This window comes from Perca flavescens, chromosome 19, assembly GCF_004354835.1.
Source record: "Perca flavescens isolate YP-PL-M2 chromosome 19, PFLA_1.0, whole genome shotgun sequence".
Lineage (NCBI taxonomy): Eukaryota > Metazoa > Chordata > Actinopteri > Perciformes > Percidae > Perca > Perca flavescens.
Genome location: NC_041349.1, coordinates 12,422,713 through 12,434,195, shown reverse-complemented (window position 1 = coordinate 12,434,195; position 11,483 = coordinate 12,422,713). Strand labels below are relative to the sequence as shown.

The 11,483-nt window shown below is 42.5% G+C and overlaps 1 protein-coding gene across 2 annotated transcripts in view; it reads left to right on the top strand.

Annotated features, from left to right (window-relative positions):
* The first annotated feature begins 10,646 nt into the window (after positions 1-10,646).
* The window catches only part of LOC114545912 (FERM domain-containing protein 7), an 11,988-nt gene continuing 11,151 nt past the window's right edge, over positions 10,647-11,483 (top strand). For both annotated transcript variants that reach the window (XM_028564507.1, XM_028564506.1), the window contains exon 1: positions 10,647-10,952. In XM_028564507.1, the coding sequence (XP_028420308.1) occupies positions 10,716-10,952 (237 nt within the window). In that variant the 5' untranslated portion in view covers positions 10,647-10,715. The remainder of the gene's footprint in view (positions 10,953-11,483) is intronic.

Below are 11,483 nucleotides of genomic sequence, written 5' to 3'. Positions count from 1 at the left end.
TATCAAACGTCAGAAAAAAATTCAAAAAATTCAAATAAAAAAATTAATACATGAAATGACCACGGCCTCTTCAAAAACCACATTACATAGGGGTGGCATACAACGTGTTAAAATGACGTGCCAACGGCAAGGAAACTATGTAGTTTTAGGCACCAAACTTGGTTAGGTTACGGTAAAGATCGTGGTTTGGGTTCAAATAAGTATGCGTGTTACGTAATTTACGTTACACACCTGAGTTAAAATAAGAACGAACCAAAGTCCTGCGTTTGTTTGACCCATTAATCCACTCCGACCTCCTCCCTACGCCGACATTGTATTGGGTGTTTAATTCAATTTGATAGCATTTGAAAAAAAGTAAAAAAGTTGAAAAAAAGTGACAAAAATGTTGGGGAAAAAAAAACAATAAAAAGCGCAGGAAAAAAATCGAGCCACCCCACTGGAGTCGCCCCTGCCGTTGAAATGAAATAATCCCACTGTTCACATGATAAGAGTAGATTATGACATCAATCAGACACATCTGTTAACTATCTGAGACGATAGGTTTGCGTTGCGGTTTGAGTTATTGATCAGCTGTGATTGGAGCGTTGAGGGAAAGCTGGTCACATGATATCTGGGCCTGGAAGAAAATAAGTGTATCGATGCACTCCCTCGGTATTGCATCCCTCCGTCGATGAAGTGGATGAGAAGAGGTGGAAAAGGGGGAGGATGAGAAAGAAGAGGGAGGTATGACGGCAAAGGAGAAGGAGAGGGGGAGTAGAAAGTACAGAAAAGGAGAGAAAGATGGAAAATGAGAGTAGGAGGAAGCGAGGAAGGAAGAATGAGGACGAGCTGCAAAGATCGAGAACGAACGAAAGCAATAGAGAAAGATGAGATCAAATCACAACGAAATAAAACAGGACAAACCAAAGTAAAAAGAGAGAAAGGAAGGAAAAAAAAAAGGGAAAGAAAGAAAGAAAGAAAGAAAGAGAGACAAATACTAAACAGAAGAATGGGAAAAAGTATGAGAGGCGGGAGCAAAGAGAAGGAGGGAAAATGAAAAGTTCAGGAGGGAGGAAGAAAAAAAGAGATGAAGGAATGAGAGAGTGAGGATGGAAAAATAGGAAGATGAGATGGGGAATGAGGAAAGATGGAGAGAAGAGAGAAAAAGGAGAAGGAAACAAATATTGCGAATGAAGTAAAGCAAGAGAGAAAGAGAAATAGAGGAAAAGATAAAGAAAGAGAGAAAGAAAACTGGAAAAATGTAAGTTTGAGAGGAGAGAGCAAAGAGAAGGAGGGAAGGATGCAAAGAGGAGAGGAGATGAAGGTACTAAGAAAGAAAAAGAAAGAAAGAACAGAATGAGTAGGAGACATTGAAGATTGGGATGGAGTGAGAACATTAATGAAAGAGAATGAAAGAAGAAAAGTTTCCCAAACAAGGGCAAAGAAAGACAGATGTCGAAAGAAAAAGAGACAAACAACCTGAAAGAAATTAAAGGTGAAAGAGGCGAGAGCAAGGAGGAGAAAATAGAGGCAAAGGACACAAAGTCGAAGGATTAAGTGAGAGGGAAAATGAACGAATTGAAAAGTAAAATAAAGAGAGAAAAATGGGATGAAATGAAATAAAATGAAATAAAATCAAGAGGGGACAAAGTAACTGTTAAACGTAGAAAGAAGGCAGACAAATACAAAATGAAAAAAGAAAGAGAGAGAGAACAGCCGGCTGTTTCCCCTCCACCCCCCCCCAGCTGATATGATCTCTGTCATCAGCTTTCTTTCACTTTTCCCACATCACATCGTTCCAATCAGAGCGCCATTACCTCCCATTAAGCAGCCAGGAAACACTGCGCTGATGCTTCCTGATTTATTTCACCTTCTCCGCGCCTTAAACGGCCAGTCTGACTGCTGCTACACGCACAATCGCAGATATGGTTTTTAAAATCAGCTGGGCCTAATGACTCCAGTTCCCAACAGCACAGGAAACGACTCAGACAGAGAAGATCATCCATCACTGTGACGGAAAAAAGATGCAATCGCATCAACGTTTGTACAGCATAAACACTCAGAAACAAGTTCATTGTTTCTCTGCGGTCACACTGGGGAGTTTTCCCATTGGATCATCGGTGGATGTTTCCATTAATCAATGGATCTTCTACTTTAAAGCTCTAAGTGCGTAACGTTTTAATGTCCGTTGCATTCGAGCCGTTGCCAAATGAGTTGCTACAAAGCTAATTAAGACTATCAGCTCCACACAACTCTCTCTGGGTTTCTCAGTACGGCTGTGTTCAGAAGATTATGTCGTACGGCGACTTTCGCCCGCAGAAACTCGAGTGAACATAATGACCTCTTCTGAAGAGTCCATCATGTTTTTTTTAATCCTCCTAGTGTCCTCCTTGGCTACTGGCAACTGCGTGGAGGAGGGGTGGGGGTGGTGCGCGATCACAGAAGCCTTGTACCGTGTGGATGCGGCGACAGTTTTGTTGTCATTACTTAGAATTCCTCACGAGGGAGACAGAAACTAGCTTTAAAATGTTAGCAATGAGTCATCAGCCAAATGGCCATTACAATAGCACTGTTTCCTATCAATTGTGGACCGAATTTTAGGCAAACATTTGAAATGTTGCGAAAAAGACAAATTAGGTGTGTTTCCGTTAAAGGTGCAGTAGGTAGGACTTCTAAAACTAACTTTCTGTCATATTTGCTGAAACTGACCCTATGTTCCAGTAGAACTACATGAAGCACGTGATTTAAAAAAAGAATCCAGCTCCTCTGGCACCACCTACAGCCTGTAGTGTGATTTGCAAAAACCCACCACTCCATGTTCAGATGCACCAATCAGGGCGTCTAACTGCATGTCATTCACTGCTCATGCACATGCATTCCCTTGTGGAAAAGGGGGGGAGGGACTGAGAATTTTTTTTGGCCAAGTCCTGGATCTTCACAATCCTACCTACGGCACCTTTAACTGGTTTGGAGCGAATAAACTCAGCTACAGTGTGATTTGGGCAGAAGTTGGCGCCAAAGGCTACACGTGGTCGAATCCGCCAGCAAACAGAGAAAGAAGAACGGGACACTGAACGTGTCGCCTTAGCCATCGAACCCCTACGAGAGAAAAATTGAGAGAGGACTTAAGGAATTGGGCAAGTTTTAATTGTTCATTTATTTCAGCTATTATTGGCCGTGTTTCATGCTGTCCGGGACGAAGACACTTCCTTATGGGAATATCAAAGAAGACAACGTGACAAGCCTAAACAGCTGATCAGTCCTGTTAGTTACAGTTTCAACACATCAGAGTTGATTCGGTAGAGGCATTTCCATATCCCATTTAGCACATCGAATCTTTTTTTCCAGGAAGCTACGATACCCATTAGCAGCATTAGCAGCAGCTGTGAATTTATCAAGTGACAGCAAAAACGTGAAAGGCGGAGCAGTATGTCCTGTATGTCCCTTACCGGCTAACGTATTTCAAGATGGCGCATGAATATGGAGCGTCTACCTCAGTTCATGCGAATGCAAATGTAAAATTTCAATCCAAAAGAAATACTTGGAATTGATGGTGGAGGTAAATATTCATGAAAAAGGACAAGTTGGTGAACGGGCAACACAGAGTTTGATAATGAACAACTACACCAGTTACACACTGGGCCTTTAAAGGAATACGCCACCGTTTGTTGAAATAGGGCTTATCACGGTCTCCCCTAGCTGTAGATAGGTGGGCCAACGCATTTTTTGTGCATTCATCATTTTAGTCCGGTGCAACACCGGCAGCGCCGCCGCTAGTTAGCTTAGCGTAGTGAATGGAATACTATGTTGCTGGTTAGCATGTTGAGTTTAAGTGAGCCAACTAAAGACCAAAAAAAAAACTAATTACTTGCACTGAGACAAAAAAATGTGTTGGCCCACCTATCTACAGCCAGGGGAGACCGTGATAAGCCCTATTTCAACAAACGGTGGCGTATTCCTTTAAGAACACATATGGAAGACAGAGACACTGGTTATCATTTTGACAGCTGGGGGGTGGGGAAAATAAAGCAGAAACAAGAGATCATTAAAATGGCCACAGAAAACAAAACACCCTGTATGAATTTACTGTACAGGTCAGGAATCTGGTCTGTTTTTGATTTTTGAACATACTGTATTAATCAAGGCTGGAGTTTTGGTGTTAATGTTTCAACAGCTAGACCCATCAGACACCGATTTGTGTGACACATTCAGAAAGAACGAGACGGGACCGTCTTCATTCAGCTTCCTGCTTCCCTTAAAGTTCCCTTAATCGGAGTAATTTCACCCTAGGGTCCTTTGCACCATGACCTCGAGCCAAACACCCCCACAGAAGCTTTTTTCACCTGGGTCTAACACTGGGCGAGTTAGCGTAGAGTAGCGTTAGCAGCTGAATAGCTTAGCGAAGGGGCTAATGGACCCACGTTTGTATCTCGTAAATGACCCGACTAATAATGCCCGAAATGATACCAAAGGTCTACACCAGTACATATAGGTTATGCACTCATAAAACGATCGATTGGAAAGTTTGTAAGTACACCAGAAGTTTATGAACACTTGCCTGCTCTCTTCTGCTCTCTGTTGCTGCTGCTGCTACCTGCAGTTAGACGAGTGCTTAGGGCCGTCTACAAATTACTACACCGAAAAGAGATACAACAAAAATATTTATTAATTTAATGATTAAATAATGTAATGTCTCCAAACTTACCTCAATTATTACTTGTCTCCTGCTAGTTATATTACAGCAATTACTTTTACTAAAGTTAAATTAAAAAATATTTTTATTGCATCTCTTTTCGGTGTTGTAATTTGTAGACGTCCCTAAGCACTCGTCTCACAGCAGCAACAACAGCAGAGAGCAGAAGCCAGCAGGCAAGTGTTATTTACATAAACTTCTGGTGTACTTACAAACTTTCCAATCCATCGTTTTATGAGTGCATAACCTATATGTACTACTGTAGACCTTTGGTATCATTTCGGGCATTATTAGTGGGGTCATTTATGAGATACAAACGTGGGTCCATTAGCCCTTGCGCTAAGCTATTCAGCTGCTAACGCTACTCGACGCTAACTCGCCCAATGTTAGACCCAGGTGAAAAAAGCTTCTGGGGGGTGTTTGGCTCGAGGTCATGGTGCAAAGGACCCTAGGGTGAAATTACTCCGAACCATCACTTTAATTCCATAATTAGGTGTAAAGCAACAGCTGACCTTCTCTGCAGTCACATTATTCAAGATAAAAAGAAAAAAAAACTTTTAACAAGAAGGAACTATTGGAAATGCGAAATAATCTCAATGAGATATAACGCTTGAAATTCCGCAGTCTGCAGTGATCGAAAACATTAAGAGGACTTTAGGAGAAGAGGCTAAAGCTGAAATTGGTCACGGTGTTTGTTTTGAGACGCTGGGCGGGGCAGGCGGGTGGAGTTTACTGAATTGAGGACACAGAAAGGCTCAGGTGATAAGGTGGTGGGGACTTTAAATGGTCAGACACACACACACACACACAAACACACACACACACACACACACACACACACACACACACAGAGCCTTGCTATTTGACTTTCCATACAGTTAATGGTTTGCACCTGTTCTGTTTTGTGCAGCTTTTTCCAGCATATCCTTCATCAGTACACACTCACTGTGTGTGTGTGTGTGTGTGTGTGTGTGTGTGTGTGTGTGTGTGTGTGTGTGTGTGTGTGTGTGTGTGCGCGTGTGTGTGATCAGAGCTCTTTCTTTTTCCACATCATGTCCCCCTTCCTCGTCACGCTGCATCTCTTCTTCGCTTTGCTTTTGTAGAAATGCCATGGTCTGTGCACACTCCTCCATGTCGGCTGGATTTTCCCCTCGAGAAGTCGACAGATGTCAAGATCAGGATTTTTAATCCACATTCACAGGTCAAAAGGTCTCTCCATTCGACAGAGGGTGTGACACTGACTTCTCACCCGGGGGGGACGATGTTTAGCGCTTGATCTTCTCGTGTCTTTCAATGACGAGGGGGAAAGCAAACGTTCCCAACCCCGCACCGTGTCACGTTCTGACTTTTACACTTTGATACGTTGTAGTTTACAGTTGCATTAAAGGGATACGCCACCGTTTGTTGAAATAGGGCTTATCACGGTCTATCCTGGCTGTAGATAGATGGGCCAATGCATTTTTTGGTCTCAGTGCAAGTAATTAGTAATTTGTTTTTTTGTCTTTTGTTGGCTCACTTTTACTCACAACATGCTAACCGGCAACATAGGATTCCATTCACTACGCTAAGCTAACTAGCGGTGGCGCTGCCGGTGTTGCACCGGACTAAAACAATGCATGCACAAAAAATGCGTTGGCCCAGCTATCTACAGCTAGGGGAGACCGTGATAAGCTCTATTTCAACAAACGGTGGCGTATCCCTTTAAAACAAGACCCTTTTCGCACAAATTTCTGGCTTGTTTCATCGCGTTACTGTGATATCTGTTGTTCGGAGGAGAAGGGGCAGGCTGCGATGCAGAAAATAAATAACTTCCATAAGAAAGCAGCGGCAGCCGGCGGAGCGAGGCATTCCAGACGTCCTTCTCCACAGCCAGCTCCTCCTGGCCTGGTCCAGGAGGTGTTCCCAGGCCAGATGAGATATATTATCTCTTCAGGGTGCTCCGGGTCTACCCCGGGGTCTCCTCCCAGTTGCTCGTGCCCTGGAAAACCTCCAAGGTTGGCCTTCTGAGCCCCCTCCTTATCTCTGAGGCTGAACCCTGGGGACATTCCAGCTTGCTTTACCTAAAAACCTGTACCTAAAGAAGAGGAAAGAGATCTTTAGTGTTCCCTATTACATTAGAAAAAAGAACATCGGGGTGTGTGAACTGCATGAAACACGTTTTAAGTTCTACGTGTCAGCATAAATTAAAACCATGTTTTAGCTGTAAATAAATAAAGCACTTTGGTGAGTTTAGATCAATCTGTCACGTGTGTTATGAGTTATGTGTTATGAAGATTCTGAAGAACTCAAACTGTACCATTCATGAAGCTGAATGGATCTTTATTACTTTTTATTATGTATCTTTATTACTTTTTATTATGTATTTACTATTTGGAATAATGTAAACTGTTGGTTAACATGAGCTGGTTATTTAAAAATGTTTTATTATTGGCCCGGCACGATGCAGGTGTATCACCTCATTGAACCTGCAGAGTTTAGAGGACGACACGCTGCTGCAGCGGAAAAATTATATGAGAGGGAAAGCTGTCAGTGTGTGTGTGTGTGTGTGTGTGTGTGTGTGTGTGTGTGTGTGTGTGTGTGTGTGTGTGTGTGTGTGTGTGTGTGTGTGTGTGTGTGTGTGTGTCTCAGGAGGGAGGAGGCAGCATAAAGATGCCAGATGCTACTGTGTCAAGCAGGTTAGGTGTGTGTGTGTGTGTGTGTGTGTGTGTGTGTGTGTGTGTGTGTGTGTGTGTGTGTGTGTGTGTGTGTGTGTGCGTGTGTCTGTGTGTGTGTGTGTGAGAGAGAGAGAGAGAGAGAGAGAGAGAGAGAGAGAGAGAGAGAGAGAGAGAGACGGGTGAGTCGAGACAGAAGGAGGCAACTAGAGACAGGAGATGGAAAATGAAAAGTGTGTGTGTGTGTGTGTGTGTGTGTGTGTGTGTGTGTGTGTGTGTGTGGCAGATGGTCAGTAGAGACGGAGAGGTTCAGGTTACAGTATCAAAATAACTACTCAAGTGTGTGTGTGTGTGTGTGTGTGTGTGTGTGTGTGTGTGTGTGTGTGTGTGTGTGTGTGTGTGTGTGTGTGTGTGTTAGTGAACCTCTTCTATCAGCTGCTTTAGATTATCCTCAGGTCTTTACCTCCATCTAGTGGTCCCTTTGACATTTCTAACAACTCCAGGAACTAAAACTCCAGCCTTGGAGCAGTCTTTTTCAACAGTATGCAGTATGTTGGTGAATCCGAACAAACCCACAATAACGCACAAACAAACTAACCGAGAGCAGCAACTCCTGTGTTCTGAGAGGAAAAATGACTGTTTTTGTCAAAGGAGTCTGGTGGCTTTGAATAGAGCAGAGATAACAGCTTCAGTGCCTGTAGCTAACACACTGATCATGGAGATGTACCTCATACAACCGCACTTCAAAATACGATACGAACTATCCCTTAAAGTTCCAGTGTGTTTAGTTGTTCATTATCAAAATCTGTGTTGCCCGTTCACCAACTTGTCCTTTTTCATGAATATTTACCTCCACCATCAATTCCAAGTATTCCTTTTGGCTTGAAATTTGACATTTGCATTCGCATGAACTGGGGTAGACGCTCCATATTCTTTTGCCATCTTGAAATATGCTAGCCGGTAAGGGACATACAGGACATACTGCTCCGCCTTTCATGTTTTTGCTGTCACATGATCAACTCACAGGGTGCTGCTAATGCTGCTAATGGCTATTGTAGCTTCGCGGCCCCCGGCAAGTTTGAAGAAGGAAACACGGAGGACCACACATATTCAAAATACAAAATACTAAATCTTCTTGAAAAAGGATATTGAAAAGAGCAAGAGAATGACGTCATCAGAAAATAGCGTGAAGGCTACCGTCGCTGTAATACGTACTTTAAACTGACAGAGAGTTGATTACGACATACGATCTCAACACTAGATGGGAGAAATTCCCACACATTGGACCTTTATAAAAAAACAAACATATGAGAAGTTTATAAAATACAACCCATTGTTAAAGATTAAAACCACCGGGGTGGCCTCTAAGTCACCCAGTAAGAGTGTTCGCCCCCCCATGTAGGCTGAGTCCTTTGCAGCAGCACAGGTTCAAGTCCCACGTGCTGCCCTTTGCTGTGTGTCATCCCCCATATCTCCAGTGGTTCACAACGTTGTAACATGGACTTTTGTGGTTCATATAAAGCCCACAGATCTTTACAAGCTCTGCATCATGCTGGACGACAGAGGCACCGCAATGGAAAGTGACTCAGTACACTTCCCAGAGACTTGGACTTTACGTGAGTATTTCCATTTCTACTTCTACTTCATGACATCTCAGAGGGAAATATTGTACTTGATTTTAAATTAAAAAAAAAAACATATGAGAAGCTTATAAGATTAACTACACTGTTAAAGATTAAATTGGATATTCACAACCTTTCTTTACTTGTGATCTTTCAGTGTGCAGTTTTGGCCTTGTGTCATGTTCCAGTTCCACCAGTGGTAACTGCTGCTCAAGTTCATGTTGTATATCTTAGCGTCTTCATATCTGTACATTACTGCGTTTTGGTCTTCTGGTTAGATGCTGAACAGTACTTGTACTCTGTGCGGTGACGATAAAGTTGAATATGATCTAATGCAGCAGCCAATTATTGTTGTAATGCTATAATGTTAGTGTGTGAGTGTATATGCATGTGTGTCAGTCATAGAAACAGACAAAGGAAACTGCCTTGACCAACATTTTCGGTCTCTCTCTCTCTCTCTCACACACACACACACACACACACACACACACACACACACACACACACACACACACACACACACACTAAGTGCTCAGTCCATGCTGGAGGCAAATGAAGGCATTGCACTACTAGCCTACTTTAGGACAGGTCAGTCCTCTAAAAGCGTCCAGCCACCGTGAAATTCATATTATTTCCATGGAGGAAACACACACACACACACACACACACACACACACACACACACACACACACACACACACACACCAGACGCATCCCATATTGAGTGTATAGCACATTTATGTGTTCTGAACATGCCTGTTTATGAAAAAAAATACATAGGAGAAGACTATTAGAAGAAATCTAACCAGACTTAATGCAAAAATCACCAAATTTAAAGTAAAATAAATATATAAATGCATTTTTTTTCCTGTTGTTTCTTCATGTGGATGTGTGAGCTCCAGTGTGCAGAAGGATTTGCGTGCGGAGTTTGACACTAGAAGTCTGTTTTCACATTCACCTGCTGAAGGAGGGACGTTTCTCTGCGCTCGCCACGTTAAATCTCAGTTCAACACGTGGACGGGCGAGCGTGATCAGTGACATGGCAACTAGTTTGGGAAGCCGAACGTGGTCCAGTGTAAAACTTACACAAGTTTGATGTGGAAACTTGAAACACTGAGAATGGACTTTTTAGTCAAGGAGGGAGTAGTCTTGTCTCCAGCAGTCTAAAACCTCTAAAACACAGCAATGACAGAGTAGCTTTTTCTTTTTAATGATTTCTAACAATGTAATTAAACTTTTTGTAGAGAAAAAAACACATTAGACATAGATTGGACATATTATTCCAAGCAGAGTATTTTTGTATGAATACTCAAACTCACTAAAAGTGCAAGTACCTTAAAAGTGTACTTGAGTGAGTGAGTACTTGCTGAGCTCCAGTTTTACCAGATGCAACATTAAAGTGATAAACACATGAATGCATCAGTTTTAATCTATTCATTTATTATAGCCTTTATTCCTCTAAAATTGATCAGTCAAAGTTAAGTTTTTTGGCACTTTAAGTATATTTTAATGCTGATACTTTTGTACTTAATTACTTCAGTAAGATTTTAAATGCAGGACTTGTACTACTTGTAAACGAGTGTTTCTACACTCGTAGCCTAGTATCGCTACTTTTACTTTCAGTGTTGTGGAGGCAACGTCACCGTGTCATCACGCATCTGGAGAGCGCGCGCCCCAGCGGCAGCCACGGGAGAGGATGAGTATGAGCGCGCGAAGCCGTCGTGCCGCTGGGACTTTTGGGATTTACGCTCAGGATAAAGGATATTTCGGATGGTTGCGGTTGTTGTTGTTGTTGTCCTAAATCGTCCTGAGACACACACACACACACACACACCCACAGAAGGGAAGAGAGGGACAGAGAGAGAGAGGGAGAGGGAGATGGGGGACGGTCACCGGCGGACCCGGAGACTCGGGAGCCTCACGACCAAGTCCCGGGTCTCCAAGGAGACGAAGCTCCGGCTGCGCGTGGTCTTTCTGGATGACAGCGAGCGCACGTTCGAGGTGGAGGTACGTCAGTCATCCACTGAAATAGGCTTTAGGAAAAGTAACTACTAAGTACTGTGGGCCTGTTTATTCTACTGCACATGTGCATCCCTCGCTTGTTTATGAAGATCATATTTATGGTTTATTAAATGTATTCCACATTGTTCTCTAGCGCAGCAGTTCTGCTTTCACACATATGGATTTTTTTTTTTTACCATCCTCTTCTTTTTTAGATTATTATTTTTTTCCTCCCTCATTTTGTGCGATTTTATATCTGTCCTTCTTGTAAAAAAAAAAAATAAATGAAAGAAACTTTATTTCCACACTCGGAAACGACACGGTTTGTAACTATAATACACTATATTTAGACTATCATATTGCATACCCTGTAGGCTACATTGAAATCAAATATAGTCGAACCTAAAAGACACTGTGTCAGGACCAGCAGTACTTTACTTGCTATACTTTATACTTCTTCTCCACTACATTCCAGAGCTAAATATTGTAGTTTTTACACTACAATTATCCAATACCGTTATACTTTTAGGACTCCTC